The sequence below is a fragment of the Limulus polyphemus genome, unplaced genomic scaffold (assembly GCF_000517525.1).
Source record: "Limulus polyphemus unplaced genomic scaffold, Limulus_polyphemus-2.1.2 Scaffold2163, whole genome shotgun sequence".
NCBI classification, from domain to species: domain Eukaryota; kingdom Metazoa; phylum Arthropoda; class Merostomata; order Xiphosura; family Limulidae; genus Limulus; species Limulus polyphemus.
Window position 1 is genome coordinate 102,291 of NW_013667773.1, and position 16,717 is coordinate 119,007.

At 32.4% G+C, this 16,717-nt stretch overlaps 1 protein-coding gene across 5 annotated transcripts in view; it reads left to right on the forward strand.

Moving 5' to 3' along the window:
• The first annotated feature begins 2,448 nt into the window (after positions 1-2,448).
• LOC106466133 (mitochondrial thiamine pyrophosphate carrier-like) overlaps positions 2,449-16,717 on the forward strand; it is a 39,468-nt gene continuing 25,199 nt past the window's right edge. For 2 of the 5 annotated variants that reach the window (XM_022394087.1, XM_022394091.1), the window contains exons 1-3: positions 2,449-2,660; positions 5,184-5,272; positions 14,437-14,577. In XM_022394087.1, the coding sequence (XP_022249795.1) occupies positions 14,452-14,577 (126 nt within the window). In that variant the 5' untranslated portion in view covers positions 2,449-2,660; positions 5,184-5,272; positions 14,437-14,451. The other 3 variants (XM_022394088.1, XM_022394089.1, XM_022394090.1) reach the window with 3 other exon arrangements.

The window sequence follows — 16,717 nt, forward strand, 5'->3', positions numbered from 1 at the left end:
TAAAAAAACAACAAACAAACAAACATTTTGAATGACCAAGTAATCTTACTATGATGTAACCTTTCAAGACTAAGTCAGATAACCTACGAATATCTTAGTTACTAAAACTGCAAGACTGTCCTTCACTAACATCAATGAAAACAATGACGCTCACAATATTTTTCAGTTGATATGGTGTAGGTTTTCCAGTAACTCTGTCTTTCCTTCAGTAAAAATCACATGCTCTCGAATATTTCAGGCTTGGTCTCAAACTGTATTTAGAATACACAGACCACGCCATGTTTTTATCTCGGCACAATTCAAGCCAACCACTGCGGTTTTCCACAATATGTATCATATAACAACCAATACACAATTTGTACCACATGGTGTGACTGTTGAATGGATTCATGATTTCTATAACAACTTACCTAAAGCCAGTTACGAACTCCACATGATTTCTGGAAAGTGTGATGAGGTGAAGCCTGCAGACGACACCCATAAAATTAAGATTACCCTAATTTAAATCATGTTAAGAAAATGGAGTTTTCAGACATGTAAACAAACAAAAATAAACTACTCTTCTATTAACTTCCATCCAGCCCCCCAGTGGCAGAGCGGTATGACTGCGGACTTACAACGCTAGAAACCGGGTTTCGATACCCGTGGTGGGCAGAGCACAGATAGCCCATTGTGTAGCTTTGTGCTTAACTTCAAACAATCCTATTTGTAATATTTAGGTTTTTATAATGCTCTATTCTCTTTTTTTACTTGTCTAAATTGTGATGTAATTATTTTGCAGGGGTGAAAGTAAGTTACATCAATTTTTTGACTGTTACACAAGATATTATAAATTGTCCATAAGTTTTGAATCTAGGAATGAACGGATTGATGTAAAGTTAAAGTGGAGAGGAAAGTATGGTATGCAGGTATAACATATGTTTCTTTCCTTCTTAGTTAATACATATATATTTTAAAAACATTATGCTCACATCAGTATTGAAAGTTGATCAAGAGAGCAATTAAGTTGCTTTTACCTTAGTTACTCATGGAACTGGGTCAGTCAACTAGGATTTTACATGTACTTCCTCGTGGGAAAGATTGCTTTAATATCGAGCTTTATGTATAGAAATTGGCAGTGATCTTTCCACCAACAAGTAGGGTGAGTTCCCAAAGATACAACATCCCTTGTTTTGTTATGTGAGTGCCTGCACCCTGAGAAGAATAACTTTGTTGTTAATGGTGTATAATGTCAATTTTTCTCAGTCTGGAACAACTGAACTCAGAATTCATTAGAACACTTTTCTTAAGATTACATCTCTCTCCAGTAAAAGTACCACTCTTAACACTTGTAATTAACTCTAGTTGTATTTGAGTAACTGAAATATTGTTTTACTGTGTGTAATTTGTGTACAGTCTCTCTTTTGTTTCAAAATAAATCAATATTAAGAAACTGTCAATTTCTGCTTGGCATTGCCGTAGATAACCTCACGCTATTTTGCAGTTCCTACCCAATTACTCGATTGAAATCGGTAAACCTGAGCATATCACACAGTAGAGCTATTGCAATGGTTTCTAACTCTATTAAAATCCTGATAACACAGATGCATTACCTTGTATTTACTATAATAAAATGACATTTGCTAAATATGCGTTCAAATTACCAATTGATGAAAGTAATCTTGTAATACCTCGGCAACCTCACTGGGTTTTTTTATCATAAAGATTAGTTTGTTACGTCTCTGGTCGTTAGTTAATTTTCCGTAAAAATTATTTCAGAAGAAATTTTAGCGATACAAGTCCTTTCTTAAATAAAACTAGTTTATTCCTTCTCAATACAGGCTCGGCATGGCCAGGTGGTTACGGCGCTCGACTCGTAATCTGAGGGTCGCGGGTTCGAATCCCCGTCACACAAAACATGCTCGCCCTTTCAGCCGCGGCGGCGTTATAAAGTGCGGTCAATCACACTATTCGTTGCTAAAAGAGTAGCCCAAAAGTTGGCGGTGGGTGGTGATGACTAGTTGCCTTCCCTCTAGTCTTACACTGCTAAATTAGAGACGGCTAGCGCAGATAGCCTTCGAGTAGCTTTGCGCGAAATTCAAAACAAATAAACAAAACCATTGCGGCTTCATCAGGGTTAATACTACAAAATCAGTTCTTGTACTACTTACCAGCACTGATGAAGCCGCCATGGCGAAACATTTGTTGAAATAAAAATATTTTGTATTATTTATATCTTAAGAGTAAAGGTTTTTTTTTTTTACTTTATTGCCAATATGATATGGAATGAAGTATATATAACGTGTGTGAGAATACAGCTAAGCTCAATTCTTAATTGTTTTTATTGATACCATCTATACGATTGCTGCAGTAAAATATGTGTGAGATTCTTCGCTACCTAGCGAAAAAAACAAACTAATTATGTGAGGGCTCTATTGGTGTTTTTTTGTATTACTATAATCGAATAAGGTCGTTGTGTTCTTTACCATCATTACCGTGTAATTCTTGTGAAATATAGCATTTCTCGAGCACGTTTACTATAGGTTTAACAATTATATCAGTTAAAGTTTTAATTAATTATTCCAATTATATTTAAACTTAAAATAAAATTATCTATTGCTAGTTATTGTTTTTGCGGTTGGTAGTAATAAGTAAAGCAAATGACTTAAATGCACAAATGGGTAGGTAAGGGATAAATTGAGCATGTAATAACAGTTTTAATTTTATTTTCGTAATTTCTAGAATTTAGAAAGCACAATACATATCTTGCGAGAGCCACCAAGAGTCGATACTAAAATTGATAACGCAATGATTAACAGTTGACTTGTAAATAATTTTCAGAGGAAAATAAATTAGTTTTATCAAGTGAAATATTCAGTTTAACTTTTAGAAACCAAAATTAAAAGTTTAATTTTATGTTAGCGCTATTTCTTGTCATTAATGTTTATGCATAAAATTTCAAATCGGAATCAAAGTTATACCTTCATAAGTTTTTAAGACATATAAGTTGTGGAAGGTTTATGATAGTTTAACCTTTGGCTCAAAACATAAAATGTTACTCTTATGTCTAAGGAAAGGCTTTTATGTTTACTACCATTGTGATCCATATTTTTCAGAATTCAGTGCAAGCTGATTACACCTCCTTACAAGAAGTTAAATTTAAAGTATACTTGTAATGTAACATGAGAACAACAAAACCATTTGATCTTTCAAAGTTGACCCAGCACACCCACCCTTTAGTAAAATAAAAGCAATAACTAAATCATCTTTTATTTTCCAGGAATTGTAGATAACTTTTTAAACTCTTGTAAAGAGCTTGTGTTCACAACTGCTGATGCAACTAATTCCATAAGCTAATCATCCTGTTAGAAAACTAAATTTTAATTCAAATATTTCCTGTCTTTTTCATTATCTTAAACTTGTACACTCTTGTCCAGTTGTCTTTGGAACATAGAAAAGAGAAATATAGTGTAGCTTCTGTTGATCTAACAGATAATTTTGTATACTTTCATAATGTCATATTTAAAATTTTATTTTCAAGAGAAGATGAGTTATGAAGTCTTAATCCACATAAGATAACTTTCTGTCCCCAGAATCATCGTAGTAGCCATCTTTTGAACCATTTCCAATTAGTCAGTATCCTTAGATTAGGGAAACAAAACAGAATACTTTTCCATATGAAACCTGACTAGCAATCTCTATAATCTCTATATATTTATATATTTTTAAAACTTGTTACAATTTGTGGGGGTATAATGGAAAAGTACATATTTCCTTTAGTGAATTCATTTAGGTTCTCTCCTATGATACAATAATTCACAAGATGATTTTTTCAAAGTTTCTTTTATCAGATTTCTAGAATTTTTTTCCCTCTACAAAAATATTACTAACCAGTCTGTAAGTACCAAAGTAACTCTTATCATCACTGTTAAAAGTAAGAGTTATATTGGCAACTCTCCTATCATTGGGCACATAGCAAGTGTCTATTGACCTACAAAAGTTGAAAAAGCGGGACTTGCATATCTGACCTTTGACATCTTCTAAGCTCATGGAGAAAAAACACTGTGTGGTCCTGGTGGTTAGTCTATTTTTTAATCACAATAATTTTATTTACCACTTGGAATATTGCTAATATCCTGTCACTTGAAAACAGAATAGAAATTCAGCCATTTCATAATCTATAAAAACATTTTGCAGTCAGTGCTTTGTAAGGGTTAATTCCCCATTTTTTAAGATGTTGTTTATTTTTAACATCAAGAAAAAAATCCTTTGTTAGTTTTAAAATTATCAGCCAGTGTTTCTTGTGACATTGGTAGAAAAGTAGTGATGTGCATATAAATCTGACTGAATAGTAGAAAACAGAAAAAAAAGAGATGATGAATGGCTACTTTTTCAATACATGTAGGAGAATATTATTAGTGTGAGCCCTCATGGGTTTGTTTTAAGAGCCATCCAGTGGCACAGTGGTATGTCTGCAGATTTACAATGCTAGAAACCGGGTTTAAATACCAGTGGTGAGTAGAGCACAGATAGTCCATTGTGTAGCTTTGTGCTTAACTTCAAACGCACAAACAAACTGTTTTAAGAAGTTTGTTCTTTATTATTTGAATTTTCTTTCTTCATAATTTGGTTATATTCCTAAATTTGCTGAAGACAAATGCTAGGAAGAGCTGATGTAATTTCTTCTTCCACTTCTGTGTAGACTGACTTTGCAACCTGAGAATTTGAAAGAAAAACATCATTAAGAAAATAAGCTAACATTACAAAATGCTGACTAGAGTATATTAAATATATTGTACTATGAAGAAAATTAACATAAACTCCAAGTTTTTTTATTTTTATGATTGTGTCATTTGTAAAACTTCTTCGGGAGCAATCCTCTACTTAAAAGTGGTTGGCCTGTAGTGGTTATGATATAATGGTGTAGTTAATTTGATTAGAATGCGACTAGTGGTGAATGATCAAAACTATTTATCTATTGCATGCAAGGCTTTCGTGACATATAAACAACCTTGCTATAGTACTTCTGTGCCTAGTGAGGATGTATTTTTAACAGCACGTGATATTTTTCATGCAGAGAGGTCACAGTTGAAGGCTATAAATATAAACATGCTGATTTTTCATAATGAAAACTATGATCATTGTTTAGATTTCTGTAATTATCAGACACACATTGCTTAGTTGTTTTTTTACTCTTTTCTCAGATGTATGGTGAACACTTTTGGTGCATCTGTAAGTTGGATCTGATATGCAAAACCACATGGTGACGTACAGAGTTACTGCATTTACTTAAGTATGTATTTTTTGTTGATTTTGCTAAATCTCAAGCAAGAGGAATACTCTTGTGATTGATATAAGTTACGAGTTTGTTTGTTGGTCTAAAAATGTATATTATTTTTAGTTCATGCAAATAAGAGTGTGAAGATTTTCACTTGTTTCTTGATATGTATCTTAGTTTGTGTGTCATGACTGTAGTGGAGTGTCTCATCCCTATTTATGGACTGTTAACCATAATTTTTTTAACCCTATTAAAAGTAGTGGTGTACCAGAATATTGGAATTTAGCCAGTGTTAATGGTTGCAATAAACAGTGGTCCAAGAAATAACCATCCATTTGGTCTTACTTAAGTGGTGAAATTACAGTCTATTATTAAATAAATTCTGTAGTAACACTTACACAAGTTTCATAATTTCACAGGTAGTCAGCATGAATTTATAAAGGAGAGGTCATGTCTTATGAATTTGCTAACCTTGTTTAAAAGTGATACATTTAAAGCTCATTCACACCTTATGTCACATGATGTGACATTATGTGATGTAACAAAAGCCTACACTTTGAACTTTGGATATATATACATTGTTTTAATATGCTCTACTTACATCAGAGATGATGCTTTGCTGAATTACACTACAAAAAGAGCTGGTGAAAATATTTCATCTTTTGTAGCAACAAAGTGCTGTATTTTTTAGAAATTGATAGAAAATTAATGAAAAAAAGAGGAAACAGTTTGCTCACTCGGCTTCAGAGACAAGCAGTGTTGAAAGGATGGACAATGTAAAATATATTGCAGCAGTACAAGTCAGGTTTGAATTATATGAGGATTTTATTTTTTGTCAGACTATACAGACAAGTTTAGGAGAGGAAACATCTGGAAGGAAATTCTGCAGATGGGTAGGTGATGGGGTTAGAACTAGAAGATTAACTTGATTAATCAATGTAATCTATTACCTACGAGCGTCAATTACATGGATTAGTGTCTTGTAAAATAATTGATTAATCAAAATTACGATTAAATTTATTAATATCAAAAAATGATCAACTAATCAGAATTAGTGTTTCCAATTATTACTGTTTTCAGTTATTCCAAGTAATTGAAATATTGCCATTATGAAATATTTATTATTTTCAATTAATTAAAAGTTGTTCAGCTCAATCTGTTAGTGTCATGACTCATGAAAACAATCAACTAATCCAAGTTAGTGTTTCCGATTATTACTGTATTTCATCATTCAGTTATCTAAGTCTTATGTAAGAATAATCAGATAGTTGCATGTAATTTAATAATGAGCCCAGTGATTAATAAATTATCAAATTCTGCTTTAGACAGGTTGATGGTCAATTTCATACTGTACACTAGATAATTATACATTTTCTATTTATTGTTTCAAACATTTTGCAGTCACAAGTCCCATAGAATGCCAAACAATACACAAGATTGGCTACTTACCTTATGCTTGCTGTCAGTTTTTCAAATTTTAAAATATTGGCACATGTTTACATTAAAAAAAAAAATTGTACAACTCATATAAAGAAAATTAGTACGAGTATCTTGTAAGATATTACTTGAAGACATTCTGATTTTAGGGATGTGATACACAGCTTCACTAATATAAAAAACTAAAATGAAATGACTAAACTTACAAATCACTTCAGTTATGTCTTGTAGTAAATCAGTGTTATTGTTCTTTTTTTTATCCATTGTTTAGGTATTCTTTAATATATATACATGAAGTTTTTCAATGATATTTCAACCTGAAAACAGGAAAAAAGGTAAATAACCTGAATAAAAATGAATCAGAACATGTTAATGAACACTGTACTGTACATTATCTTTATAGTTGGCCTCTTCTTCTGCCATGGAATTTGCTCTACAGGTGAAACAAATAATTCTTTATCCTGAATCATTGATGACTGCCTTGAAGCAAAATTGACAAAGAATCCTTACATCCTATCTCCACCATTCACATTTCCTTATGCAACTACTCTGTCTACTAGTTTAATGGGACAGTATTGTTCAAGTCTTAATTGGGATTATTTCATCTTAGGATTTGAAATAATTGTGAATTATACAAGCTGCTTTAACTACAGTGTCTGTTGTTTCTGGATGAACCAAAAGTTGTCTCTGAAAGCTAGAATACCAAAGTCATTCTGTGACAGTTTCCTTACCCTGAACAAATGATTGTTGAATATACAATTATTCTCACTGAGATTTTGTACAGGATGAGGTTGTATCATATAGGGCTTTAATAGGAAAGTCTCATCATCCATAACAATGTAAGGCACAAAGTTATTTGTGCCAGGAAGTGTACAAAGTGGGGAGGATGATATTCAGTTTAAAGCCCTTTTCTAGTGTTTTTCCAAACTGTGAATTGGTTAGTATTCCATCATCATTATTCCAGTGAAATACTCTGTTATGAGTCATCTGTTGCCAAAAATCTGAGGGAAAAAAAACACAACAATTATGAAATTATGTGGGTATCTATTTGAATGCATGCTATGAAATTTTAATCTTTTGTCAGTGCACGAATGCCAGAAACTTTGGGAAATCTAAGGGACAGGTTTGTCATGGAGAAGAACACACCCGACATGAAGAAAGATGGTTTTTAGCTCCTTTTTTTCCAAACAGAGTAAGTATACATCTTTCCTTTAATTAATGAGCTATATTTAATTTTTACTTTAATATATCAGTATTGTATAGTTTATTTTATATATCTTCTGTTTGCTGTTGTATACACTATATATTTGATTAAATGAAGAGTAATTAATATAGTTTTATATATTATATGATTTGCTTGCCCTTACATTCTAGCATAATTATAAAAGTAGCTCTTACATATCATGTTACATGCAATTAATCATTAAATGAACTTATTTAATAATAATAACAACAAAGAAAAAGAAAAATGGGCTGGATAAGCTAATGAATGAAACAAAACATGAGCAAAAAATGTATAATTGTACATTTTAATTTATTTTAGATCTAGTGGCAGTGTACCAGAAGAACTCATTGACTCCGCCATTAAAGAGCCTGAGACTATATCAGATGCCACAAGTCCAGCACGTTCCATGATCACCTCAATCAAGCATTTTTACAACAGATAACATAAAAGCTGTAACGAAGACCACTAGGCATCCCCTATACCAAGTTCAAATCCAGTCTCCATTTACCATTATTCAGCATGCAGAAAGGCACCATGAGACTTTAGTTATCTGTTGTTTTTTTTGTCAGATTGTTAATGCTGTTTTTATAGTTTATATAAGGGTCAGTGATACTGTATATTTATTTATTTTTCATAATTGAGAAAGTTTATTATATTTATACTGCAACTGTATTCATAATTGTTGTAAGTTGCTTTAAATAAAGGCTTAGTCAAATGAATAAATAAAATGTTTTTAATAATTACGTGTTAATTTTTCATACATAAGAAAGTTACTTTCAGTTATTATCTGTTACTATAATTATAACACACTAGTTGCAAGCATTAGCATGATAATGAAAAATTACTCCAATATGCAAAAACACATAAATACCATATATTAATTTTTAAGTAAGATGATCCAAAAACCTAGCATAAACAGCATTAATGCAAATAGTACATTCATTAAAGTGATTACTAGTTACTGACCAGCATGGGTAGGTGGTAATTTAAGTCCAACTCTTGTAAAACTTCATCAAACTAAGAGATGATCATGTGAAAGTATTTGTTGTAAGGAGAAAAAATCCACTATATGCATTAAACAAAAGTCCAGAGAAACAGCTTTTGAATGCATTGTTTATTTATTTATTTAACTTTATTACAATTTTTGAACCACTTGTGGTCATCATCAGGTAAATGGGAGGTTGAAATGTTGTTATAAAGTTAAAAAAAAAAATAATCCACTCAAAAGCTATGTCTCTGGATCTTTATATGAAAGTATTGATGGAATCGTTCAGTATCTAACCAGACATCGGTATTCTCTTACCTTCTCATGTCTTCCAGTTATGTGATGAATTCACAATGATTGTTTTATTTATTTTCTTACTAGCAGCAATAGTAAAAAAAGACCATCATCTACTTACATGACCACAGGTCACGACTTAAAGTAGTTTTGATGTGAGTCTTACCTTTTCTGGCACCCCCAGTGGCACAGTGCTAGAAACCAGGTTTCGATACCCATGGTGGGCAGAGCACAGATAGCCCATTGTGTAGCTTTGTGCTTAAACTACAAACAAAACAAACACTTTGTAGCATTGTATCTGGTATGAATGAGCCATTAATCTAAATATGAATAATGCAGTTTATTTTGTGTATTTGGACTTCTGAGATGCATTTGATAAAATATCACATTATTAATTTTTGCTTATCAAGCTGTATATCATAATTTGAGAAAATTGACAGATTCTGTGTGTGCTGTATGATAGCTTCAGTGTAATCCAGTGTGATGGATTTGTACAAAATTTAAATGTTGAAACTATTATGCTTGCTCAACACTTGTGAGATTTTCACAGAATCTAAGTAATTCAAGAGTTCTTTCCCATCTTTGCACAAATTAGCTGACTAATTTATGAGTTACATAATGGCAAACTGGTAAACAATCCACAAACCAGTTGACAGGTTTGTATTTTGCTGATGTTTTTACAAATGAATTCATCAAGGACAAACATTCACTTGTTTCTTCCATCTTTCATTTTTTCCTTTTTTTTTTTTGTGAATGAAAGCTCACTAACAGTAGCAGACAAATATTCAAATATAAATTGAATGGGTGCCTTGAATAGTAATATTAGGTATTTATTTCAACAGTGGCAGGTGCTTGAAAATTGGAGAGTTGCTAATGTTATTCCTATTTTTCAAGGAAGTAATGAAATATTCTGGAAATTGTAGACCATTAGTCTTACTTCTTTAATGGTAACAATTATGAAGAGTTTTAATAAAAATATTTGTATAAAATCATTTACTGAAATATGGTATTATGAGAAGAGAGCCAACATAAACTCATTAAAGGAAAATCTTGTTTTATTAATCTGTTAATTTTTTGTTTTGAGGATGTTACTTGTTACATGGATGATGTAAATAGTGTACTTAGATTTACAAAAAAGCTTTTGATAAGATGCCACATAGAAGATTAGCTAAGAAACCACATCATTAGAGTTGTGGAAAAAGGCTAGTTAATTGGATTGTATGATGATCAGATGAGAGAGAGGTTATTAACAGAGTTCAGTCAAAGTGGACTTTTATTACTAATGGTATGCTTTAGTGGTCAGTGTTTGAGCCTTTGCTTTTCCTTATTTACATTAATGATGTTGATTGAGGACTTGAAATTAATGTTAGCAAACTAGAAAATTGCAGGTTAATGTTGCAATTTGCTATTGAAACTTGGTAGGCACAAGAAACAAATTGCTAGTAAATATTTCGGAAGGAATATTTGCAGATTCTTACTTTCTAGTATAAGTACACCTGTGATACATGCATTTCATTGATTTATTGTAACCATTCAAGTTTTGAGATTCCCCTTTGAGCTGCATGCATACCCAGGAAAAATATCAGTAAATGGGTATAGTGAGCCTGCAGCTTCATCTCAATTGGTTGTCAAAACAGTTAGCATGTGGGATAACTGGCTAGATTTGCACTATCTGGCCTCTTCATTGAAGATTTGGTAGCAGAGTGGTTAGAAATACTGTTTCCAAATGGTTGCTCATTGAATATAATAATAAAGTAGAAATCATGTACACTGCATGTTTTTTACATTCCTCATAACTTGTTTATTTTATCTAAGAAAGAATATTGACTTATTTGTAAGGGTAAAGAGGTAGGATGACTCCAGGGATAGAAGGATTAATTTATTGGGATGGGTTAAGACCTCCTCAATGATTTTCTCTTGAGAAAATAAGGGTAAGAGGTGATCTTATTGAAGCTTACAAGATTACTTGGGGGTAGGGGTGGGGATAAAGATCTGAATTTCTTTTTATTGTATATGGAAGACAAAAGGATGAGAGGACATAAGTTTAATATATGTAGGAGAAAGGCTAATATTATCTTGCTAACAGTGCTTTGAGCTTATGGAATGAATTGCTTTAGGAGGTGGTGGAAGCCAGCACTTTACCAGAGTTTAAGAAGGGAATAGATGATTTCACAAAACTAAAGGATAACTTTACATTTTTACTTTTTCTGATGGGTAGGTGTGTTGGAACATTCTTGAAGTACAAATGGTCCATTATTGTTATGTTGAATGGATTGAGAGTTGGTTGGGTGGTAGAAGGCAGAAAGCTTCTTAGTGTAATTTTTTATGTTTTTTTTTTTCATTTCCAAGGATTATAAAGAGGATATTTAACCCATCTGCACTATCCTGTTTTCTGCTACCAACTTATAAAAACTTACATACAAAAACTACAGCCAGGTATTACCAAAATTTTTCTATTGCAATATATTGAGGTACATAGGGCTGTTTTGTGTGCAAGAATCTTATCTAATTTATTCAACCTATTGATCAGTTTTTATACTTCAAATCGAAATGTTTTCACGTGTGTTTTTCCTTTTGTACTTTTTCCAGTTGGTATCCATGGTGTTGCACAAAGAAACCTGAGTAACATACTTTACAAAATGCATGTATGGGGAATTAGCTTATATTCATTGCAGAAGTTTTTTTTTCACATTCCTCTTGATTTTTCCTTTGCAGATTCAGAATCAGAGGCTTGTAAAAATAGAATTTTAGGTCCATCTTTTGTCTCCCACAAGTCTCTGCTGAAAAATCCTTTTGTTCATTGTCATAACACATCAGTTGGCCTGGGTAAAAGTATTCCTTAAATTAATTGCAGTGATCCTATCATTATACCTCAAGGTTTTTCTCTCATTCTTGCCAAGAGGATTAAGAATAATGTAAGTGTATTGGGATAATGATCTTTTGAATCTTTATTTTTTCACATGATATTTCATTGTAGAAGTTTTGAAAATCATCTTGGAGCTAGGAAATTTAATTAAAAATATGTAACATTGCCATATTTTCTTATCTCATTAATTTGTTGAATTTTTTATGATAGGGTTTGAATGTATTTGGATGATAAGGTTTCTCACATTAGGTTAATTGGTAAATTATAATCGTACAGAATTGGGGAGAAACTTGAAAGGTTGATCAAAAATTTGTTTGAAGGGAGAAAATGATATGACAAATTGGTACCATTCTGATTGGAAAAATTGGATTAGTGTGGTCTCTGAATGGTCTTTCTTGGGACAGTTGTTTATTGCCTATTGTACAAGGAGAAAGATACATAAATTTGCTGATACATAACATGAAACTGGTGGGTAAGGTTGGTTGGTTGTTTGGAAAATGCTTTCTGCAAAAAGACTTCATCAGCTTTGCCAAATGAGCTACTCTGTGGAAATTGAATTTCATCATAGATAAATGTAAAGTGATCTATTTAGGATATAGACTTTTGGAAAGATCTAATTTTTTTTTGTCTGGGAGAAATTAATGTTGTAGAGAGCAAAGAGGATTTGTGTATGATGATTGATAAAAGCCTCATGCTTTTGGTTTAATGTTTTGAAAAATTGACTGGTGTAAATAGTGTTAGGTTCTGTTTCTTGAAATTAAAAGCATGAAGATCCTCACCACACTATTCAAAACTTTGGTAAGACAAAATTGAGTAATTATGTTCAGATTTGGACCCAATATTATTGAAAAAAAATCATTGATTTGCTCAAAAATTCAGAAATTGACTTTCAGAATGATTCCTGGTTTGGAATATTGAAGCTGTAATGAGAAACATTTAGATTGTTTTCTGGAGTTAGAAGAATTAGATATGACCTGAACCTGAGGTGTGCAGGAGTGGTAGAAGGATGATGTTGGTGATAAATCTTGAGTATTAGAGGAAATAAGTATAAGATACATGACTTGGGATTGAATCTTGTTATTAGGCAAAAGTTATTCCCTGTTAGAATTACTAAGTTGTGGAATGGTTTGACATGGTTTGGTTCATGCTAGTAGTTGGAAATCTTTTTTATTGGATAATTCTGTGGCTGTAAGGACATATCTAAGCTGAGCTTGTGTATTTGTTGGGTGACTTGGCTGTCATCTAATCTTATGTTGAAAAAAATATATATTGAGTGCAATCTGTCATTCGATTTACCATTTGTCACAGAGTTATACAGGTTTTCGTGGAAATCCACTACTTAGTAACCCTGAACAAGAGGAAATCAAAAAAATAAGACTAGACTTCATATAGGATCACAGTGCGAGTAAAATACATCTCAAAACATATGAAGCCTAGTCTTGTTCTTTCAAGTTGCCCTTGTCCAAAGTTACTGATAAGGGGAGGAATTCCCTGAAACAGGTATAACTCAGTGACAAGTGATAAATTGAATGATAGATTGGGGTTGACATTTATTATTTTTAATTTTAAACATATTTCAGCTAAATAATTTACAAGGATCAGTTAGTAGCATCAATGCTGTATATTCTAGAAATTTGTATATAAATATAGGATCAGTGTGTGTGACTCCAAACACCATCCATATACATAATTTTATGTTCTTCTAATTATCTCACTTAATTAGAGATTACTTAATTTATTGTTTATTTGTATAAGCAAATATATAATGTATTTTTTGGGTATCTTATAGTCCTTTTTAAATCAATATATATAAGGTAATATAGAAACTTCGTAACTACACATTATTCAGTGTAGTAACAAGTATGAACTGTGAGAGTTTGTGCCATACCAAAGTAGAATCACTACAGAAGTAAAAGCACATTATCATCAAACTATGAAATATTGAATTAAAAATTTTTTTAGCGTTTGGTTTATTAATGTTTATGATATACATTTTAATAAGATAATCCTTTAGAAACAAAGATCTTTAGATAAAGTTACCATTAAAGTGGTTGTCAGACTTGTGTATTAGTTGTTCAGATTGTGAGTGGTAGCTTGTAGTGTCGCAAAATTTGTGACTTCATTTTCTTTATCTGTTTCTAATTCAAATGCATTGAATGCTTATTATTTATTGAAATAAATGTTGTGTTATACAAATATAAATTACATGTGGTTGAGAATATAGTATGAAAATTACGATTTTTTTAAAAAAAAGTTGTTAAATTATGAAGACATTAAATAGATAAAATTCATAACTAATTGTCTAAAATCACTTTAGGAATACAGATGTATGTATTTACAATTGAAAAAATATGTGTAATTTGTTTATCTAGTTGCAAGAATAAACAATGGTTGGATTTGAGCCTCAAACAAACCAGCTTAGTAGGTGGGACTATAGTGCAGCAGGTGCTGTTAGTGGTATTGCAACACGATTTCTCTGTCAGCCACTGGATGTCTTAAAAATTCGTTTTCAAGTAAGTTGTTGTTGCGTAGTTTAGCAGTAGCCATGGGCTTCTAATTCGACAATGAGATTATTTAATTTAACTTAAGCCTGTTATTAGTTATATAAACCTTATCAGGTTTTTGCATTTTTTTTTTAGATATTTGATTAATTCTTACTGAGTTAAGTTATAAGTATTTGTTAGTATGTATTTATAAATGTGAAATGGGGTAATTAATAAATTATTCTTTGATTAATGTTCATAATATGTGAAAATTCTTTCTACTACTGAACATTATTGCATTTTTTAAATCCTATTAAAACAACTTAAAGTCATAATTCCCATCCAGTACTTTACCTCCAATTGTGTATTAGCTTTCCTCAATTTTCTATGCTTTCTCTCTGTGCAATTTTTTTACTTGCCACTGACCTTGAGGCTTCCACCTACACTCGCATATTTCCATGTGGTATTGCTGCTCTGTTTCATGCAAATGAGCATGTGACAACCCTACACCAATAGGAGTGCTACACATTCTCTTAGCACAGTTGACTCCCTTTATACTGATTGTTAAATCATCACTTCTCGATTTGACTTTTATGTATAATGCCACATTGTTGTTTTTTCGCTCGTAAATTTTTCAGATATAGGCGTTTTTAATGGAAGTATCTACAAAAACATTAAATATTGTGGAAGTACTTATTGTTGGATTCTCATTTTCCAACATTTTCTGCAACTGCAAATTTTGTAGCCTTTTATTTCTACATTATTATTTCATAAGTGTCGTTAGCTTCCACTTTGTCTGGTGTGAAACAACAAGATGTTGTTTATGCTAGTCTGACAACTACATTGGCTTCTAATTTGTCTTTGTCTCTTTCAAGAAGTGACAGCTTTTGTGCAGTGGGTGGTGGAGTCTTTTGTGCAGCCTGTACATTCCTTTGAATGAGAAACATACTTCTGCCTATGTTTCTCATTTGTGATGGAAAGAATTTTGCCAGTCTATTCTCCATCACATACCTTTGCCTACTTTTATACCCATGCTGTCTTGAATCTACCTAAATCTCTTTTGTAATTTCAGGACTGGGTTTATCAGGTATATTTCTTTCCTTCACTTTATAATTCATTCCCAGCTTCTTACTTTTATATTTTTTACTTCCTATTCTGATATGCAAAACAATATTCAATTACTTTTAATACTACCTTGGTTCATGCATGCCTCATCTTCCATCCTTTCTTGCCTCATTATGACTAGGCATAACTTTGTGCTGTATTACCTTTCTTAAACTCCTAAACTATGGATTCTTTAGATTTGGAGGTCAGTTTGTTTGTCTTTATTAGGCTTAAGTTTTCCCCACCTCTACCATTTTCCATTAAATTCTTTCTGTGGTAATCCACCATTCCTCAGAGTGGTTTTTGGTTGTGGATGTTTATTCACTTCTCTCTGGTGGCATGTTTATCTTTCTGGCCTTATCATTTCATATTTGGTTGTTCCCTTGCTAGAGTTTGTTGGGGCATGATGCCCTTGCTATTCAAATGCTTTTGCCTCCCTTTTATCTTATATGTCTTCGACTGGCTCCTTTTCTCTGCCAGTGTGATTTTACTGGAGTGCTTGTTTCTCTGGAGTCACATGATGGGGTTGCATGCCAATGTTATTCCTTATTCTCATTGGTTTACCATCTGTACCCTGCTTCTTTCTGTCTCCTGTCCTTCCACTTCCTCTTCTCTCCCTTTTGAAACTTCTTGTTCCACTGTTCCTATCTGTCCTCCTGCCACTCGTAGACTTCAGTGCTGTCTATTTTGGCAATGAATATCCTCTAGGCCTTTGTTTTTTTCCTCTTCTCTTCCATTGTCTCCTGTTCTTGTTACTTTTCCTCCTCTAAGGGATCTTGTTTCTTGCCAGTGTTGGTCTGTGGCAGTGTTGGACCTAATGGCTAAAGATGTTATCAGACAGGTTTCTCATTCTTTCCCAGGATTTTATTTGTCTTTTCATGGTTCTCAAGGGATCCTTCCATATCCCCTTGGGTTGTGCTAATTTACAACATCTACAATGGACTCTGCATGATCACTGGATCCTTGTTTGGAGTCCCTTATCCTCCACCATTCTCCTTCCTTCTTAATCAGACTTCACTTGATGACTTTATAAAACCAATACCTTAGAGGGTGTTCCTCTTTCTTC